General features: G+C 49.5%; 5 protein-coding genes across 5 annotated transcripts; 3 read left to right on the plus strand and 2 right to left on the minus strand.

Moving 5' to 3' along the window:
• Positions 1 to 1,161: 1,161 nt before the first annotated feature.
• On the minus strand, positions 1,162 to 3,138 carry F5B22DRAFT_630947 (Phox-like protein). Its single transcript, XM_047976585.1, has 3 exons — positions 2,592 to 3,138; positions 2,041 to 2,362; positions 1,162 to 1,771 (listed from the first exon to the last, which is right to left on the minus strand). Exons 1-3 carry the CDS (start codon positions 2,691 to 2,693, stop codon positions 1,743 to 1,745), a joined length of 453 nt encoding a protein of 150 aa, XP_047824896.1. The 5' UTR covers positions 2,694 to 3,138; the 3' UTR covers positions 1,162 to 1,742.
• Positions 3,139 to 3,978: 840 nt separating this feature from the next.
• F5B22DRAFT_630949 (uncharacterized protein) lies at positions 3,979 to 5,860 on the plus strand. Its single transcript, XM_047976586.1, has 8 exons — positions 3,979 to 4,239; positions 4,300 to 4,374; positions 4,437 to 4,870; positions 4,938 to 4,970; positions 5,020 to 5,051; positions 5,102 to 5,175; positions 5,321 to 5,391; positions 5,448 to 5,860. The coding sequence occupies exons 1-8, from the start codon at positions 4,184 to 4,186 to the stop codon at positions 5,546 to 5,548; spliced, it is 876 nt and encodes a 291-aa protein (XP_047824897.1). The 5' UTR covers positions 3,979 to 4,183; the 3' UTR covers positions 5,549 to 5,860.
• A 1,694-nt stretch (positions 5,861 to 7,554) lies between these two features.
• Positions 7,555 to 8,272, plus strand: F5B22DRAFT_652510 (uncharacterized protein; the record flags this gene model as incomplete). Its single annotated transcript, XM_047979618.1, has 2 exons — positions 7,555 to 7,888; positions 7,941 to 8,272. The coding sequence occupies 2 exons, from the start codon at positions 7,555 to 7,557 to the stop codon at positions 8,270 to 8,272; spliced, it is 666 nt and encodes a 221-aa protein (XP_047824898.1).
• A 173-nt stretch (positions 8,273 to 8,445) lies between these two features.
• Positions 8,446 to 9,603, minus strand: F5B22DRAFT_652511 (uncharacterized protein; the record flags this gene model as incomplete). The annotated part of the gene is made up of 1 exon (XM_047979619.1): positions 8,446 to 9,603. One exon carries the CDS (start codon positions 9,601 to 9,603, stop codon positions 8,446 to 8,448), a length of 1,158 nt encoding a protein of 385 aa, XP_047824899.1.
• Positions 9,604 to 17,686: 8,083 nt separating this feature from the next.
• On the plus strand, positions 17,687 to 20,185 carry F5B22DRAFT_577820 (putative sulfate adenylyltransferase). Its single transcript, XM_047973225.1, has 6 exons — positions 17,687 to 17,729; positions 17,848 to 18,108; positions 18,255 to 18,282; positions 18,359 to 18,541; positions 18,610 to 18,758; positions 18,831 to 20,185. Exons 2-6 carry the CDS (start codon positions 17,940 to 17,942, stop codon positions 20,024 to 20,026), a joined length of 1,725 nt encoding a protein of 574 aa, XP_047824900.1. The 5' UTR covers positions 17,687 to 17,729; positions 17,848 to 17,939; the 3' UTR covers positions 20,027 to 20,185.
• Positions 20,186 to 20,269: the final 84 nt, after the last annotated feature.

Raw genomic sequence — 20,269 nt, forward strand, 5'->3', positions numbered from 1 at the left:
ACTACTCTATTACTAATTGCTGGACAATTGCAAGTTGTCCATGTGCTTTGGACGATTATCAGCTCCCGTCATCCTCACTCTTGGATTGCGCGGTTGAAGCTAACTGTTGCAAATCACCCTTTTCGACCTCGTGATCTAATTGAGTCGACCACGGGGCCCTTATTGTAATAACGCTTGGACAAATCACCATAGATCGGTCTTTCAACTTTAAGATCAGAGGCAGGGTACGGATTTGCACATTACCTAGATGAGGCTCGGGACACGACGGCGTTTCGCGAAACAAAAAGACATCTCCAATGGATAACATGAACGGGGCTAAGACGTAACTGTATCACACAAAAGAGGGAATGAAAAAGAAGGACTGGCCTCGATAAAACCAGACTTGGGAGAGAGAGAAAAAAACGGAAAATAGAAAGTGGGGATGGGAAACGGAATGAGTTTATGTACTAATATGAACACGAGAGAGTCAGATTCCTCCCCTCTCATACCTGCGATATTTCCGTACCTACTCTTTATACCGCGGAATCGCCACTTTGTCCCTTCATTCACAGAGCAGTGAATGATTCAAGTCATGATAAAAAGGGGAAGAATAGGAGATCCTTATCTGCGCACATCCCACGCTGTATGACCAAAGTCAATTATATTATATAGCCAAGCTGGGACCTCAATGTGTGGTCGCATACGCTAGATATATACTGTATCAATACAAAGGACGAAACATAAGAGTAGACCTTCGCATGGTGTGGTGATATTGCACCTTGCCCTGTCGATTAGCTCTCCTGAGCTGTCCTGCATCCGCTTTCTCTCTCTATGTCTGAGGTCTTTGGCCAAACAAAATAAACAACACAGATAGCGAGGTGGATATAGACTGTGCGCAAGCAGGGGCATGCATATGCCGGAGCCCAGAACTCGACCCTTAGTATCGCTTCGAATGCCTACTCACCTCCTCACCACTCAGATCTCAGGGAAAGGGTTAGTTTTATTCACTGCCCACTTGATTCATTGAAAAGAGCACCGACGTGCCGTGAAATCTTTCCGTAAGATAGGTGGGTAGGTTGCTAAGTTTCGTTTAGATATCACAGGTCATATCTATACTCCATCCTCACTACTTACTATAACCCTCGTCATCAAACCTATGCATATGCTATAAAAACTGACGCTACTACTACTACTACTACTACTACCACCACCACCACCACCACTAGCTCATCACCGCTATACTTCTAGAGCGGACAGACAAATGACAATAGAGATATGTGGAAAAAGAAGTGTGATTTGCTGGATATATCCTCCCCACTCCATCTCATTCATGCTCTCCATGTTGGTATTCATGTACACATATTCATTCTCCTAGTCGCTTACAATAGAATGGATTCAAAACATGTTCTTGCCCAAGCCAAAATGCCGTGTCGGATTCTCTCCACCCCTAAAACTTGATGAGATAAGAAAACAAGGAAACAAGCCATGTTGCTTCATTGTCGCAGTATTCAGTTAGTTGTCGATCGACTTCGCACGTGTGATCTTAGGTAGTTTTCGTCTGCTGTTCGCTCATGAGCGTTGCCGGCCTCCCAGTTGATATTGCAAACTTCGGTACTGCTGTGGTTCATTCCCCTCAACCCGGACACGGATGCTTCAAGGTTCACGTATTGCCGGTCCTCGAGGTAGCGAACGGGTAGGCTCCGTTTGCGCAGCTTGCGCGGTGTACGGCCTGGCGAGGAAGCCCATGAGTCAAATAGCCGCAGTCACCATGCGTTGCGGTCCCAGTTGGGATCTGTCAGTAGTGTCAGTATGTCGCTTACGCTCGTAAACATAAGACTCCCCAACCCGACACATGCACGCAGCACGGCCGACTAGAACTTGAGTAACCATTTGTATCCTTGATATAGGAAACACATAACTGATCACATGGGAACAATTGATGCTGGTCTATGTTTTGAAACGAATGCGCCCAGAAGCCTTGTTGGGCACCACAATCAAGGGATATTTCGGGTACGCAGATACTATGTGCTAAAGATGAAAGCGAGCCAAGAAGGGACTCACCTTGTACAAACGCGGCAAGCACTTTGCTTCCCGTTTGCAGGAGGGGATGGCCGACAACGATCTTGAGGAACTTTTCAAGGCCAGCCCGCCGGCCTTCGATGACATCGTCAGAGAAGCGATTCGTGAAGACCTTGCCAGGTAGGGGCGGGATAGTGACGCGCGCACTCTCGCGCTCTAGGATGTCCCGGAAGTACTCGAAATCGCTGTACCGCCGGCGCACGCTGCTCTGGCGCAATTTAAAGGCGGGGATGTTGGTTCGGCAGACGATTTCATAATCAGTATACATGTGCCGCGAGGTGCCATGGGTGCGCGGATTGCGGACCTACAAGGATAGTATCTTTGTTAGCCATTTTGTAGATATGGACATGCATGGGTATATGATCATGCCTGTGATGCAAAGGTTCAGGAGCTAGGCGAAGCGGGAGGCCGTGGGACAAGGTGCGCACGAATAGGTGTGTGATTATTTTTTTTAAATAAAAAAAAAAGACGGTGCCTTGTGCTTGGGAAAGAGCTATGTAGTGTTCGCGAAAATCGCGATGTGAGTTACACACCTCAATCTCTAAGAAGTTCTCTGGCGGACCGTAGATCTCGTCGAAAGACTGATGTCGCGTGTCTGGCATGGACTGCATGATGGGACGAGCCATGCTAGCCATGCCGCGAGAGGCGCCAGCAGTTGACTGGCTCGGCGACGCGGGCGAGGCGCCGCCGGCAGGTTCTTGGTCTGGAGACGCCGTTTTGACTGTTGTTCTAGGGGTAGCTACCCCTACCTAGGCGTCTGTCTCTCTATCTCGTCGTGCGATCTAGTAACGTCCCAGTGGGCACACGGTTGGCCTGTTCGTCGACGCACTTGTACGGGCTGAGACTGGGGCTCTGAGCGTGGAATTGGTGGGTAATGTGGCTTTCCAGAGCAGCGCGCCAATACTGAGGCCGGAGATGATGCTATCGCGGGCTGTGGTGATGATGTAGTAGTAGAGAGCTATATGCAATGGGACGAAGTGGTCGACGGAGTGCCCAGGTGCTAAATGGAGGTACCTCCCCGGGTTACGACAGTCGACTGAACACTGAACACTGAGAGGGGAAGCCGCATGATCGTGTGCTAGGTACTTACTTCGTAGGTATGTGAGATGCGCCAGTACCTGGGTACCGGCCCGTTTTTAGAAGCTTACAGTATGTACGTAGAAGCATGTACCCGTGTACCGGTCTTCAGGTACCTGACCACATGAAGGTACATCGCAGATACATGCCCATGTAACTGGTTTGGCCGAACATGGAAAGTGGGTTGCGGGTGACAGCCAATAACATGCATGCTGAAAACTCCCAGAAATTGTTCCTCCTCTATGACAGCGATGCCATCTCGACTTCATCATATCCTCCGTATCTTGATGCGACGGGCTTTGGACGGCCGTACTGGAGCTGGCTAGGGGTAGACGGGGATCGCCTTGAGAGGCTGTGATGATATTGCATTCTCGACGAGGAAAGCATTTCGCCATCTTTCGGGCCAACTTACACACGCCATTGGCCTGATAAAGTATACAACGACGCGCAGTCGGTGTTTCCAACATCCTTGGGAGGCGAGGGAGGGATGTACCTGAGTCCCTCTAGAAAAACCTGATCAATGCGATAGAAAGATTCTACATCACAAGTATCATTCTCAGACCGCTAATAGGAGCTTGTCGTAGACGGAGAAAAGGCGTGTCCAGTTGCGCCCAGTTAGAGACATTATCATGCCGTTCCGCTACCGAGTTTATGGCTACAGATGCTACCTAGCTTTCTATTCGAACTCATTCCAGGGTAGTATAGTGCTGTGTAGAATATGAAAGATGGTTTGCTGTTGTGATAAAGCAGCTCCTAAGGTCATCTCATACTCTAACAAGCCACGTGTGGCTGACTCCCCATCTCCCACATACCGGATCAAGTAGGTGGGGTTACCTCTCTAGAGAGCTCGTTGCAATGACATTTATGACGACATGATAATCCACGTACTTTTAGGTCCATGAAGACAATTATCATGCACAAAGAAACCCAATCCTCCCTAGGTATCTTCTTAGTTTGCCTATCCAAAACGGTGGTCTTTATCATTTGATATCCTGTGTATTCGGAAAACATTAGCAGAATATCTCAGCTACGCGCTTCCTCATCGCCAATGTCGGATGGTCACGGCGCGATCAATCGGGTTCAGGCAAAGGCCCAAGAGGTCGCGTAAGTTCACTTTTCTCCCCAAAGAATACGCCTTGTCAACCACCAGTTAACATGAAACAGCAAAGAGGATTATGAAAAGGCCAAAGTCATTCTCTCCGAGGCAGCCCGGAGTGGCTCCTACTTATACCCCTTCAGGTTGGTTAATTACCCAAGAGTTCGGTCATCCACATCCGCAGCAAGCTAAGATCAGATCAAAGCGGTATCTTCTACTTCCTCACGCACAGGTCGCTATGGAAACCGTTCTTGTCCCGACTCCTGCCCACCATTGGTTTGGCCGTAGGTGTGACGTTGGCCATGTTCTTCTTCACCTACCTCCCTCAGCTCGCTATATTGGTTTTTGTGAACGGCCCCTTGGCCGTCTTCACAACTGTCATTCTTATACTTAATGAAAGCTCTACTATAGTCAACTTGGTTGCTCGCAATTTTCTCCTGCAAGATGCCATCCTAGACACTTTTGATGGCACGCTCGTTTCAAAGAATGCTACCCGTGTTGTTGGGGAAGGGCGCCAACTGAAGCCCGGGAATGATCCGATTGCGCGCCTTGGCAGGGTCATCAAAAACCCGTTCAGCAAGTTTACACCCAAGGCCATTATCAGATATGTCATGTATCTTCCTCTTAATTTCATTCCAGGTACGCGGGCTTTCCCAATCATCTTAATCGGTGAAGCATTCGAGCTGACATATTGCCTGATATATAGTTGTGGGCACTATCATGTTCATCATCATCCAAGGTAGTCACGAACCTCCTGTTTTGTCGAATCGGTCTAATTTAGCTTGTAGGTCGGACAAGAGGCAAATCAGTTCATGGCCGAGTAAGTCACTCGGCACGATGATTGAGACATTGTCTAATTTGACTACACAGTACTTCCAATTAAAAGGCTGGTCTGCGTCACAGCAGAAGGACTGGCTTCAACGGCATCACGTTCCCTACACTACGTAAGTTCTGGCCTTGAGCATTTCGCTCTACATGGGCAGCGTGTCTTTATCATCGTACCGTTTGCTGTACATGATTGTATATTTCTCGAAGCACTCCGTCGGCCCTAGGAGTTGAAGCCTCATTTGCAGCTAACTAGCTTTCTAGGTTTGGAACTGTTGCGACTCTGCTGGAGATGGTCCCAATAGCCTCCACCTTTTTTTCATTCACTAACACGGGTGAGCCTTCGTCTTTTTTCCTGTAACATAACCTCTGCTGACAGCTGTCACTAAAGTGGGCGCTGCACTGTGGGCCGCCGATATCGAGCAGAAGAACACGGATATGACCACGGGCACAGCTCCAAATCTGCGTGCGGCCGCCAAGAAGGCCGAATAAAATGCTACATGAATCGGCACATGTTTTTTTCTCTTTGGCGGAGGGGGCAGCTTGTATGATTCTTCGGCGGAGTGTCCTAAGGCTTCATGGCTGGATTATGAGGAGATCGGTGTTCAGTTACTGTAGATCTTAATGTAATCTCCAGGTACGGATGTGGCAGCATGATACGTTACTAGCATAGCTTCGGAGCCCACAGAAACTTTTGAAACATTCATCGAACCATATGTTATTCAGGAGGAAATATCAAATGAGGTCAAATCAATGCATTAATAACGAGGTAACGCTATCGAATCGGTCAAATTTCGATAAGGCCTGCTGTCATACGTATGTATGTGATACTGAGCAACAGATGTTAATGCCGCTAGGCTATCAGTACCTGCTACACCTTTCACATACCAAAACATTATGGATACTAATTGTCGGCAGGCAGTCGAATAAGTACTAGATAGTTATCTCATGTCACCATATCCCCTCCCAACAACGTATCAGCCTAGTAGTTTCGAGTGATTCAAAGAGCCACGTACCGTAGAGTGAATGTATAACCAGTACCTAAGTACTCTAGTATATACTGTTTAAGGTAAACATGGGTTAACAATTCAAAAGAAGGAATAAACATGCAAGGCTACCATCTGTATGAATTTTAGGATACATAACGGAAGATATATGTCGCCTGATTTTGAACTGCTAGTGTATGCGTTACGCATTGCCCTTCGTGTCATCAAAAAGATATCACCCCAATGATGGCGAATTGTAGCCAGGACACCACACATGTCACCCTAACTATTGGTCGTACAGTTTTCATTGGAAACAATGCAACAGTATGTTTCGAGGAACTCTGATATAGTTGAATACCATAATGTTCCTCGCCCCACTTCGTAGGTCACTTACTGCTGCGCTCAAAACCAATAAGCTTGGCCTTTCGGTTCAAACCTGGTGGTGAAGCTAGACATTGCTCAGGGGAAAGGATGGTATCCAGTGCATACGAGAATACCGTGAAATCTCTATGCAATGTTCGTGAAGACACTAGGGAGTATGTGTTTTATTAGATAAGACTCATACGAGGCCGGTGGCCGGCTTTGTGTCTCTAGAGGGGTCTTATCACAATACTATACTTAATAATTACCCAAAGCAAAATTTGATCCTTAATTTCTATACGTTTTTTCTTTCTTTCATAATATCAGGCAGTCCTACATATTATTGATCAGGCTGTAGTGCTGCCGATGTACTTAACACCCTGGCTTATATGACCCAGATGATCCCAGAGCATTATCACGTGTAAATGCCCTCTACTTCGGGATATTCTAAGCAACCAAGAACCAGGCAGTGATCTCGATGCTTTCCACAAACGTCTCGCAGTTGCCATTTTCACGAGAGTGGTGAGGCTTATTTGCTATCTACTTAGGTGCTCAAGCTGTTGCGTGACATCTGTAGTGTATGTTTGTAGAACCCCATCCTAGTTGCCATGGTTTGTATCTATAGCCAAGTAGACCTGGTATTCTTGTCGTATTTTATCTTTAGAAACCTTTTCACGTTGATGGGTGTAGCAATACCTTACGTTACGCAAATCAACGTCTTGATTACTGAAACCGGTTGGTCTCTGGTACCAAAAGATACTTACCCTCGTTAAAGAGTCATTTGTCTCGCCTACTGTTATTTGTAATCAGAGCCATCTATAAGTGACATTTTTCTCCAACCAGTGGCTATCTAGAAACTTGCCTCTACCTTCTGGCCTGCTAGATCTCTCATCTTTTCACCCCACGCCCCTTCCGCTTTGTCGAAAGGATATTTTTCTCTTCTCGTCACTCTCGTTCTCCATCGTCCCTCGTTTACATTATCACATCAACAATATCACTGATTCTTTTGCGTAACATACATCCGTCCCGTCGTTCGTTTTCATCCTGTTTCTTCTATCACGTACACTATCGTCGACATCATCGTTCTTTGCAGTCTTGAAACATCTGTCTATATCAAGCCAAAATCTCGTGCTTCTTCCCGAACGTGGCACCATGAGGGCTTCGACTCTCACTGCCGACCTTGTGTCGGTAGGCTTTCTACTAGCATGTCTTCTTCGCGCATCTGCACTTTCAGAAATGAGAGATGTCATTGTGGAGCGCGACGCACATAACGGAGATGCTGTTGAACTGCCAGACTATGATCAATACGGAGGACCTCCACCCAACCGTGGCGCTTACGATTATGTTACTATTACTTATGGAGGATACGGCCCGCCCCCTCCACCAACATCGTCATCGTCCACCCTGGGCCAGTCTGCTTCAGGAACGGCAACCTCTGCTGTCTCGAATAGTCTGCCTTCTGGCGCAACAGCTAATGCCTCATCAGGTATTGTCTTCGTCGCCTGTAGATAAGAATACTTATACTCACTCTCATATAGGCTTCTCTTCGTCAAGTCTGCCAACCTTGGGCACGACCTCCGCCTTATCGTCAACAGTCACAGCACCTTTGGAGTCATCTATTTCGTATACGGGTTCTGCGGTCGGATCTAACACTCCTCCTGTCAGTACCTTATTAGGACAAAGTACCGGAAGCAACAGCGCTCCTACGCTACCGACAACTGGAGGCAGCCCAACGAGCAGATTGAGTACTCTGTCTGGCAGTACTACTTCTGCCTCGATCGGAGGCGGGCTGTCTTCGCAGGCTACCCCTGTTGAGAGCCCACAGACAAACTCTCCCGGAACTGTCTCGCTTTCCTTCAGCGTAAGTTGATTATATCTAATGCATACCACCTAACACATTCCCGACACATAGCCATGGTTAACTACATTTCACTTGCATGAAAAGTCGCTCACCATTGCGCAACTGACACTATCTGGGCTTGACTGTACAACCGGAGGCGCAGATGCTTGCTTCCTGGAAAAGACGGACACTAATATAAATCTCTAGGCTACTGTTCCTACGACTGGTTTAGCATCCGAATCTACTACGATGATTACCGTGTCAGGCGTGACATTGACAAGAACTATCTTTCCCACGGAAAGTATTGTGACCTCGGCTGCAAACGGACCAGTCACTGGCAGTGTCCCAGGTTCCTTAGGGCCCGGAACGAGCATTTCGTTCATGCAATTTAGCTCTCTTAGCTCACAGGTGTCGGGACCCTCGAGCTCAATATCCTCACAGAACGGCGCAAGCATATCCTCGGCCGCAGAATCACCACCACCATTAAGTCCAACGACCTTAGCATCACAGATCTCTACCGGCACTTTGTTGTCAACGTTGGAAACTTCGGCCCCGCACCTTTTCACAAGCTCGTCATCCAATTCCAACTCTCTGGGGAATACGACCACGAATAGTAAAGTCACGTCTACATTTATATATGCTTCTAGCGTCACTTCAAATATGACGACAGCGGAAACTGTTCCGAGTCTCCCGGGGATTTCCGGCTCGACGATGTCGCCAACCGGAATTTCGAGCATACTGTCGGAGACGTCTCCCAGGTCTCCCAATATATCTGTTACTTCTGAAGTCACGAGCTTGCTGCCTACGAGTATAAATTCAGTAAGTGGGGGCTCTGGTTCTGGACCAGAGTCCACTGCGATATTGCCTAGCACGTCTCTTACCTCCGTACCTGGGGTTAGCCTCTCAACGAGATTCGCCAGCTCAAGTGGAGGCTTAATAGGGTCTTCAGTGTCATTCACAGCTTCTACCAACAACTTGTCGGGCTCCAACCTAGGTAGCACTGCCATAAGGGAGACTTCAAGCACTGGTTCAGAATCGGTTACCACATTTTCGAACAGCGCTGCCCAACCAACATCTCTAAGTAATATGTCACTAAGCAGCATTCCCACGAGTGGAAGCTTTACTTTCACGAATGTATCACTAACCACAACATCACGAAACTCAGGCATTACTAGCAGTGGCAGTCTTGCTAATCCTACAACTGGAGCCACCGAAAGTATTACAGCTTCCTTGATTACTTCATCAACTACAGCTTCTGGAGTGAGCATGGGGAACCAATCCGCCCCAAGCAGCCCAGTAACCAACACTGGCCCAATTCCGCCCACTACATCTGCGACTTTCCCAACGACTGGGATGAACATAACACAAAGCCAGGGCACTACATCAGAAATCAGTGAAGTGACAACACCATTATCTGGGTTGACTTCATTAATTAGCCAAAGAAATCAGTCAATTATAGAAACACCCACTGGGAGTTCCAAGACTGGCTCAATTACAACATCGCTAGCTTATCCGATTGGTAACGAAACGGTCTCAACAAGCCACGAAACCATACTATCACGTACTACTGGGTCATTGAGTATGTCTGCAACTAGCCAGGGGAACGAATCAGTTTCAAATGGCCCGGAGACTAGCTCAATATATATGTCGACAGCAGAATCCACCCCCTTCCCCATAAGTAACGAGACTTCGACGAGAAGTGGAACTTCTACTGAAGTAGGGACAATATCGATAAGTGTTCCAGTGAGCCTGACTTCCTCGGCGAGCCAAGAGATACACTCGTCCTTTCCTGGTTCTATCTTGAATTCGGGTTCAACGCCATATCCCATAGGCAACTCAACTCAACTTACGACTTCTGGGACTGTCCCGATCGCAACGAGCAGTAGCAATACTGCGTCAGAGATAGGTGGTTCCAGCGGCAATGGGCCAACTACTGTGACCGAGATTTCTTCAACTGGGAGTATTTCAGCTCAGCCTATTAGCAGTACAGCAAATGCCTCTTTCAGCGGGTCTTCGTTTATTCCACAAACTTCGGGTACTCTACCTTTCCATAGTAATTCATCAATGATCTCTATGACTACGCCTAACATTACCTCTAATTACACATCTGCAACCTTGTCTCCTCCTACCGGTACGATTACTGGTTCTACACCTATTGGTCTGACGTCGGGCATAGAGACTGCTTCAGGATCTACTCCGTACCCGTTACCAAACTCAACAGTTGCAACAACTTTGCCAGAGTCGAATGCTATCACGTCCATTCTCAGTGGCACTGTGTCGCCCATAACATCTATAGGTAATTCTATGACACCGGAAGTTAGTACGCAAGGCACCGGGTCCGCTGGTGGGAATGGTACTGTTCCAACTGCATTGACGTCTCAATTAAGCGAAGTCTCGAGTACCATGACATCGCCCTTAACTTCTGGTAATAGCAATGCTACCACGCAGCAGTCGGGTTCAAGCTCGACAGGCCTGTATCCCTTGACTAATTCAACCATTGCCGGCAGCTCTACAACGCCATCTTCTGGCATTCCTAGCGCCTCCAGCACCCCTCCATCAGGCTTGATTACCTCCGGTTTCCAAGGTTCTGTAATAAGTTTGAGCTCAATCAGTAGTTTCAGCGGTGGTATTACGAGCAATTCCTTCTCTATGACCGGCACTGGGGCTAGTGTATCTAGTAGTACCGTATCCTCCGTTCCTTATCCTCTTTCGAACTCTACGAGTTCATCTGGACCATCCAATTCAATGATTAGCACCGCGATATCTCCAGTATCTTCATTAACAAACTCAAGCTTGGTTACGACAGGGTTCTCTACTAGTGCGACAGAAACAACATCATCTCTGACGGGTTCTTCCACTCAGACAGGTGGGCCGACAAGCAGCTTACTCAATAGTACCGCTGCCTCTACCTCCGAGGAAGGGTTAACATCGCCGACTCTAGGATCAACTAGTTCCCTTAGCTCATCTAATATCAGTGAGACTGTGTCATACCCAATGACTAACACATCGAGTCCTATCATGAGCCCAACGAATAGGCAATCAAATACTACCGGCACGCCAACTTCGAACGCAGAGTCTATATCATTTTCAACATTATTCCTGACGAACTCCACGGGCCCAATGAGCACTGGAGCAACAAGTACTTCAGTGTCGATAAACTCGACAGCTACTACTGAAGTACTATCGAGCTTTTCATTGAGTATTACTGGATCTTCTACGACTCTTGGCCCAGGATCACTTACAGCAGCACCGTCAATTTCATCAGCTGCGAACACGTCTGCCAGTGCTAGCGAAACGGCGCCGTTCCCTTTGACTAACTCTTCAGCTTCAGCTGTCAATCCAACAGGGAGTTCCGTTGGGTCCACGAGCAGTCGCGCACCACCGCTAAGTTCAAGTGCTAGCGAGACAACACTATTCTCTTTGACCAACTCTTCTGTTCCGACGGCCAGCATTACTAGCACGATTGCTCCTTACCCACAAACAAATTCATCGCTGCCATCAGGCAGCGCAACTAACATCTCTTTCAGCGTGCTGAGTTCCTTCACAGTGTCTGCTTCAGAATCATTCCCCATCACATCATCAATGAATGGTAGCACCGCCATTTCTGTTACTTCCACTGAGATAACACCTTTCCCCATTACAAATTCCACACTTCCTACTGGTAGTGGAATAAGTGGCAATGCTATATCTACGACATCCAATATAGGATCTATTCCCATTAGTGAGTCTACAAATGGGCCGTTAGGACAAGCCTCCACATCTGTAGTTGCCTCCCAGAACAGCTCCCAGACAGCTCTATACCCATCAAGCAACGCAACTTCTTCGCTGGAGGCAAGTGGAACAACCAGTCCCCGCGGCACAGAGTTCCTTTCAACGATTACTGGGTTGTCGTCAAGCTCCCCTCTTTCTACCCTCTCAGCGTCATCGACAAGTGCCCCCTATCCTCTAGGTAACTCAACGACACTGGCAAATAGCGGGACAGGTAGTCTTTCTGGCACCGGAATTTCTTCTACTGCGGCAGAGTCGCTTTCGGGGTCATCGCTCGCAACAGCTAACAGCGTGACGACAGTCTCGCCGGGCACACTGTTCTCGAGTACTTTGTCAACAGCGCCTTTCCCACTGAGCAATTCGAGCGAATCTGTATCTGGAATCGGACCATATCCTACGGGTAGTAGCGGGCCTGAAACAACATTACCAAGCCAAATCTCTACCGCATTCTCTATTACTTCTCTAGCCCCGTTCCCCTCTGGGCCGGAAACCAGCATGTCGATGCCGGTTGTCCTTTCCACGAGCATTATGAGCAATTACTCTGGTACCGCATCCGGAAGCATCTCTTCGATCGAGATGTCAAGCGTATACAACACGTCGCAGACTTTGACATCAGGTGCTCTTACATCCAGCAGCCCGCCATTCTCAATCACCAACTCAACGCTTACGACCGTGGGACCTACGGGACTTCCTAGCAGTAGTAGTCCTGAATCATCACCAACCACTCCATTCATTTCTTCACTAGACCTGACCTCAGTAAGTGCCACTGGTAGTCTGACAAGTGGGTTCAATTTCTCAACCGAGCTCATCTCAACACCACCTAGCTCAGCCACGATTAGCGTAGGTAATTCGACATCCGGATTCCCAGAGGCTTCAAGTACAGGCTCGCCTTCAGGTACTGGTTCACAAATTTCATCAGCTTCGTCAGCATCTGTTATTGGCTCTTCAACTCGTTTGTATCCATTCCCTAATTCGACTGTTGCAACAAGTGGTATCATGGAATCTGGCAGACCATCATCCCTACCAAGCAGTAGTAGTGCCCTCACGACATTATCAAGCCTTCCTAGCAACTCGTCAACACAGACTCTGTCCTCTCTGGCCGGGTCATCATCGAATACCTACACCACACCAGGCTTGGAAATAAGCACCGCGTCATTTTCTTTGCCATCAGGCCTTGAGACGAGCCCGGGAGTCAATTCTACCAGATCATTATCAAGCACGCCCCCTTTCCCAGCGTCTAATACTTCCAGTCTCGTGAGCCTAACAACGGTCCCCAGTGGAGGACTCACTACGGCTACGGTGACACCAACGCCATCGGCGTCTTCTGGTACTCATCCTATATCCGAACCTTCATCTGGCGCGAGCCTAACGAGTGCCAGTGGTAGTTCCCCGGCCATATCAGTACAGCCATCGAGCTCGGCGCCAGATCTGTTAACGAATTCAACGACATTGAGTAACGCACCAGGAACTCTCAGCTCAGGACCGAACCCGAGCACTACATACAGCACCAAAACTAGCACTGGAGTCTTATTATCCGGGTCCGTGTCGACTATTTCGGTTATTAGTGGGACGGGAAACACACTTACGACAGCCGTAGAAACCAATGTCACTGCGCCAGCTATGTCAACAGTGCCTCCAACAACCGTAACAGCTCTAACTCCCACAACGATCGCTCCGGTCTCAAACGGGACTCTGCCGTTACCGCTGGGAACGAGCTCAAGTTATGGCAGCAATACTTCATCGAACACAACAAGAGCTGGCTCTGGAATAACCACGGAGTCCCTTCCCACAAACCCACCTTTAACTCTGAGTAACTCGACGGTATCAACCGTGTCCAGCAATGTCACGTCGTTCGCGTCCGAGACAGTTTTTAGTTCTGGCAGTGTCGTCATTACTGGAACAGGCGGAGCCGGAGCCGGACCGGGAGCACAAACCAGCCCGAGCCCGCCTTCCACTGTACCGAATTCGACGGCGATTTCTATACCCACCTCATTGTTTAGCACGGAGCTTAGCTTTATGGCTGCCACTTCAACTGGTCTTATTTCTGGCTCACAAGGTTCGCTTCCGGTATCAGGCAGTGTCTCATCGCCCTCATCAAGCTCGGGTCCAGTTAACACTAGTCAGCCTCCAGCTTCGGGCGGATCAATCATTGGCACCAGCTCCGGGCCTGGTATCAGCGTTCCAATCACCTCGACCGGAACACTTTCGAACCCCTATCCCCTCTCAAACTCGACGGCTGCTACTTCTGGCCTCTCTGCTAGCGTCACTAATGGGGTAGCGATAACTACCAGCCCAATCTCAGTCCCGGGTGTTGCATCTACGACAGGCACTGGGTCATTCTTATCGAGTCTACCATATAATATGTCGTCTGCGGAGGCCGTGACGAGCTTGCGCAGTAGCATTACCGTATCGCCGCCGTCATTGTCTGTCTCTCAGGGATCCGAGACAAATCCATTACCAGTATCCTCCGGTATCCCAGGCAATTCTTCATCCGTAGCAGGTATAAGCCCAATCAGTAGCGTCATCGGAAGCTCGACAACAGGCGGGACTGCTTCGTCAGGACAAATACTAACATCGGCGAGTACTGGAGCACAAACGTTCAGTGGCCAGAGCACTACCTCGCCCCTTGGAACTGCAAACAGCTCAACCGCTGGCACCAGCCTGAGTTCGGGGACATCGATACCCTCCTTCATGAGTCCTGTGGTGACACCATCCACAAGTGGACCGAGCAACACTGGCCCATCATCAGCCCCTTCGGGAGAATCGTCCAGTAGCGCGCCTTCAGCTTTGTCGACATCAGGCATATTGCCATCATCCAACTCTTCGATATCCACGGGGATTTCCTCACAAGTTGCGGGGTCGACTGTGGTATCTGGATCTAGTACAGCCACGCAGAGTCCTGCCCTACCCAGTATCACCAACAGTGTGATTTCTATTGGCTCGTCATCTATGGCGCAAAGTTCTATATTCTCTTGGGACACAACGTGCAGCGAGAGCACGATCACGCAATCTGGCACCACGACGGTTTTGACATTTTCCTCGCTTCTGCCCTTGTCGTCGTTCCCGTCGTCGCCAATTGATACAACATGTAGTGAAACCATTATCACATTGCCGGAGACAACAACTATCGTCACACTGACGTCGTCGGCATTATCATTTTCGATCGATACGACTTGCAGCGAGACAATTGTGATTGAATCAGGTACGGTAACGACTCTTGTGTTTTCTCCTAGCGTATTGCCTGCTCAGTCTAGCCGGGCCCAATCTGGGGTTGCGCCAAGTAAGTTCCCATCTTCGCGCCGCGTACCGTACTAATGGGTGTATTAGTTAACTCCACAATAGCCAGCGCCCCGGTCTTTCCGAGCACGTTCATCACTTCAATCACGACGCCGATTACTGGACCGGCTTCAAATAGCACTGGGCTGGTCAGTGCATCCGAGTCAGTTTTCGGTACCACACCCAGCAACCCATCTGTTACGGGTTTTGTGACTGTCCAAGGCGATGCAAACCCTCAGAATGGCCCAGCAACTGCTGACCTGCCACCCAATAATTACGGTCGTCGAGACCTACGAGACCAGCCTTCAGTGGTTTCCGAGATCATTGCGAGCGAGGTGCCAAGTTTGCCAAGATGGCAGCAATTTGTCCGTTAGCAAGTCGCCGGGTCATTAATGGTATGTTACAAAGTAGGCATGGAAAATAGCCTCTGTTATGCTTCACTGAGCATGGTGCAGATTATGTATCAGGTAATTCTCGTGCTGGGCATCTTGTACGTGCATTTTATGAAAAGAAGAGAGAAAAAAAAAATAAACGAAAGAGAAGGTGCGGAGAAGGGGTAAGAGCTTTGCGCGCTGTCTGACTTGGAAGAGTTATCGTGTAGGATCACGACGGTCAAGGAAGAGACAACACGACTGGTAAGATGTAGGCAATACCTAACCGAAGGTGCAATGGATCACTTCGCCGTTATTATAATAGCTTGGCACTAGATATCAAGTGATCGGTTCAGCGGTGACAATTGCGTAACGGCCAAGACGCCTTGATTCGGCCAAAGCTGCGCGTACCGTGGTAGTTATATATCACCACGAATATACAAATGACCCGAACTAATTTAGGTGTGGTGTTGAGTGAAAGGAGGAAAGAAGCAATCAGCAATCACATAAGCACAGCCAATGGCGCATCAGAGTAAGTCGATCGGAAGCCGAACGGGGAATGCCCGACGAGAAAAGTCACCATGTATGGAGATCCTGATTCGGTAGACTGCAGACAAAAGTGCATTGATCGACAAGACGCAGCAGCGGCAGTTCGTCCGTCAGGTGTCTTGGATGTCTTCGTCGGCGAAGTCGGTGCCGAGTGGCCGACTCATCACACCTGGCTCTGTGCCTGTTGCCTACTGTAACCTCGTCGCACTCGTCGTTCATAGCGGAGGTCATACACCGAGAACCCCGGACAGGGCCCATCACAATAGAGCACTGGCCTCGACAGCTGACCAGGTCAGTAGCCTCTTCAGACCTCTTCGGACCTCTTTAGACCTCTTCTATCTCCTCTTTTTTTTTTTTATGTTCTTTGTAAGTTATAATAGAGCGCCGGTAGCACCGGGGTAGACGGTCCCACCGATACCCGCTACGTGCCGGTCCATCTCGGATCTCGCTCTCGGGTGTCGGTAGCTACATCGCACGGGAGCGTGGACGGTAGTAGATGGACAAGAGGTGGTATCCAGATATGCAACGCATGATACTCTTTCGTGTTCAATATTGCACACATCAAGGTGTCATGTGAAGAGGATCAGAGAGGATCTTTGAGTGGGCTTAGTTTTGCCGGATTCCATGTACAGTAGTGTTAGGTACGAGGCACAGACCGGGGGGGAACTTATACAGTAAAAAAAGCCTCCTGAAACGCTTGCACGTGCATTACGTTACGTGCCTGGGCGGTGCCGTAGCGTCCTGGCATTACATTACCTAAGTACCTAGCAGACCTACCTACATAAGTACCTACCTACATATGTACATACATAGAGGGTACCTACCTCCTTATAGGACTCATACTTAGGCCTGACACAGGTTGGCATAAAGGCCTGGAAATCCCAAACCAGGAATCCCAATCAGGAACCCCAATCAGATCAGGAAGCGGCAGGATTACTCGACGCAGTAGCTTCCAGCCCCCATCCAGCCGCCACTTCCAAATTGGTGAGGTCGGAGTGTAAGCCTGGCATTCCTGGGGCACGTCCGAAATCTGGCGCGGACAGGTGCGGATGCCCTCACGTGTAAGTAGGTAGGTAGGTATAGTAGGTAGATCAATTCCACGCCGGAACGTCTTGATGCCTCTACCGGCGGCTCAAAGGCGGCTGCCCATGTCGAAAGGGTAGCATCGAACTAGCGGGAAGTCTCAGCTTGATAAGTCATGCTGGTCTGTTAAATGCCCCGCTGACCACGCTCGATGCTTGGTTCCTGAGCACGCCATCCAAGCTAAAGTCTGCTTTGAGCGCTGACGTACCTGGAATCGATCTGGACATGGAGAAACGGCTATATTGTATCTAAAAATGTGCATCTTAAATAGTTTCTCCCTCGCCCGCGCCTCGTTTATATATCCCGTCTGCTAATCGTCGCTCCATCAACCCGCCATCTTTCCCCTGCTCACCACCGACGCCTGCGTCCAGTATTTATAGGAATTCGTCATCACCATCCCCGCCAGCAGGGGTCCCATCTACGTACAGGCCGAGCTAGCAGTAAGGACTTTCATCCATCTCACTACGCACTCTCCCGTCGTGTCCGACCTTTGCTTACTTATTTAAGCTTGGCCGATTATCTGGCCTTTCTTTGCCTACCTACTAATACTAGACATAGTCTTGCCCATTTTGTGCTTTTTCGACGGTCGCGCCTTTTTTTGTAGTTCGATAAACCAAAAAAAAAAAATTTCAAAAAATTTCACACTCACAATGGCGAACCCACCTCATGGAGGCATCCTCAAGGATCTCCTTGCCCGAGACCTCCCCCGACAAGCCGAGCTTGCTGCTGAAGCCGAGACGCTTCCTGCCGTTGTCCTGACTGAGAGACAGCTCTGCGATCTTGAATTGATCCTGAATGGTGGCTTCTCTCCCCTCGAAGGTGCGTGTTCTATCCTAAATTCGCACTCTCCAAGACCCCTCCATAGCATGCATAGTGGGGTTACATCAAAGATCGGCATAAAGGGTCCAGCTCTGCTTATCAGCTGCTTTCAAACAATCACGGAGGCTTACATAGCTCCCATGCAGGTTTCATGAACGAAGCCGATTATAACGGGTAAGTTGGGTGCTGAGATAATGTCGATGGACTAGATACAGTCCAAGTTGAATTGTCCGCTTACCATATTCTATAGCGTTGTCAAGGAGAACCGTCTAGCAGATGGCGCCCTCTTCAGTATGCCCATCACTCTTGATGTGTCCGAAGCGACCATCAACGAATTGGGCCTGAAAGCTGGTCAACGCGTGACCCTTCGCGATCTGCGTGATGATCGCAATCTTGCTATTCTGACCGTTGACGATGTCTACAAGCCCAATAAGTACGACCTAGCATGATCTATGGAATGCATCCTTTGGGTTATATACTAATCTTGACTTCGAATGGCAGGGTACTCGAGGCAAAGGAGGTCTTCGGCAGCGATGACGAGGCGCATCCCGCGGTCAAATATCTCTTCAGAACCGCCGGCGAGTACTACGTTGGAGGCAAGATCGAGGCTATCAACCGCCTCCAACACTATGATTTCGTGGATCTACGATGTGAGTCTGGCTAGCTGGCTCCGATCATTTATAGCGCGATGGGTTACAGAGACTAACATGGCTATCATAAAGACACCCCGGCCGAACTTCGACTGCACTTCGATAAGCTCGGATGGTCTCGAGTTGTTGCCTTCCAAACCCGAAACCCCATGCACCGCGCTCATAGAGAGCTAACCGTTCGTGCTGCTCGTTCGCACCATGCTAATGTCCTAATCCACCCCGTCGTTGGCTTGACCAAGCCCGGCGATATCGATCACTTCACCCGCGTGCGCGTTTACAAGGCTCTTCTACCCCGGTACCCCAATGGTATGGCTGTTCTGGGTCTCCTGCCCCTGGCCATGAGAATGGGTGGTCCTCGCGAGGCTATCTGGCACGCCATCATCCGTAAGAACCACGGCGCAACTCACTTCATCGTCGGCCGTGATCATGCTGGCCCCGGAAAGAATAGCCAGGGTGTTGATTTTTACGGCCCGTACGACGCTCAATATGCAGTTGAGAAGTACCGCGACGAGCTCGGCATCGAGGTCGTTCCTTTCCAGATGGTTACATACCTTCCAGACAAGGACGAATATGCACCGATTGACCAGATCCCCAAGGATACCCGTACCCTTAACATCTCTGGTACAGAGCTGCGCGCGAGACTACGAAGTGGCCGTGATATCCCCGAGTGGTTCTCATACCCCGAGGTTGTCAAGGTTCTCCGTGAATCGCATCCTCCACGGGCTGCTCAAGGCTTCACCATCTTCCTGACCGGATACCAGAACAGCGGCAAGGACCAGGTCGCCCGCGCCCTGCAAGTCACACTCAACCAGCAAGGCGGCCGATCCGTTTCGATGCTGCTAGGTGAGACGGTTCGGTCCGAGCTGTCATCCGAGCTGGGCTTTAGCCGAGAGGACCGTAGCAAGAACATTGCACGCATTGCGTTCGTAGCTGGCGAGCTGACGCGCTCAGGCACAGCCGTCATTGCTGCCCCTATCGCCCCCTTCGAGGCCGACCGCGCCGCTGCCAAAGACGCTATCGAGAAGTACGGCGACTTCTTCCTCGTCCACGTGGCTACCCCTCTAGACTACTGCGAGAAGACAGATAAGCGTGGCATCTACGCCCGAGCCCGTAAGGGTGAGATCAAGGGCTTCACGGGTGTTGACGACCCGTACGAGGCTCCGGCTAAGGCCGATCTGGTTGTTGACTGTGAGAAGCAGTCAGTCCGCTCCATTGTCCACCAGATCGTCCTCATGCTCGAGGGCACAGGTCTGCTAGACCGCTTGTAAACGACAAGGTCTGCGAACGGACGAAAAGCATACACCGCGGTGACTCCATTCTAGATACCCAGAATATTAAAGATGCTATATAGACGAGACCGAAGATGGATCTTAGGATAGACCTTACATTACACAGTTGGCGCTTACCCGGTGGAGGAGGAGCAGCTTAGCCAGCCACTTTGGTTGAGGCGGGGCTTGGAAGAACTTCTGTACCTACATGTAGCAGCAGTTGGATAGGCAGGCGCTTAGGGG

This window comes from Xylaria bambusicola (genome assembly GCF_022495145.1).
Source record: "Xylaria bambusicola strain CBS 139988 unplaced genomic scaffold F5B22scaffold_94, whole genome shotgun sequence".
Classification (NCBI taxonomy): domain Eukaryota; kingdom Fungi; phylum Ascomycota; class Sordariomycetes; order Xylariales; family Xylariaceae; genus Xylaria; species Xylaria bambusicola.

Coding starts and splice junctions, on each gene's coding strand:
- F5B22DRAFT_630947 (XM_047976585.1), bottom strand. CDS start 2,693: ATGGCTAGCATGGCTCGTCCCATCATGCAGTCCATGCCAGACACGCGA. Junction 2,363..2,591: donor AGAACTTCTTAGAGATTGAG/GTGTGTAACTCA, acceptor CTATCCTTGTAG/GTCCGCAATCCGCGCACCCA. Junction 1,772..2,040: donor GCTTGCCGCGTTTGTACAAG/GTGAGTCCCTTC, acceptor CACTACTGACAG/ATCCCAACTGGGACCGCAAC.
- F5B22DRAFT_630949 (XM_047976586.1), top strand. CDS start 4,184: ATGTCGGATGGTCACGGCGCGATCAATCGGGTTCAGGCAAAGGCCCAA. Junction 4,375..4,436: donor TCCTACTTATACCCCTTCAG/GTTGGTTAATTA, acceptor ATCAGATCAAAG/CGGTATCTTCTACTTCCTCA. Junction 5,176..5,320: donor CATCACGTTCCCTACACTAC/GTAAGTTCTGGC, acceptor CTAGCTTTCTAG/GTTTGGAACTGTTGCGACTC.
- F5B22DRAFT_577820 (XM_047973225.1), top strand. CDS start 17,940: ATGGCGAACCCACCTCATGGAGGCATCCTCAAGGATCTCCTTGCCCGA. Junction 18,109..18,254: donor TGGCTTCTCTCCCCTCGAAG/GTGCGTGTTCTA, acceptor GCTCCCATGCAG/GTTTCATGAACGAAGCCGAT. Junction 18,283..18,358: donor AACGAAGCCGATTATAACGG/GTAAGTTGGGTG, acceptor CATATTCTATAG/CGTTGTCAAGGAGAACCGTC.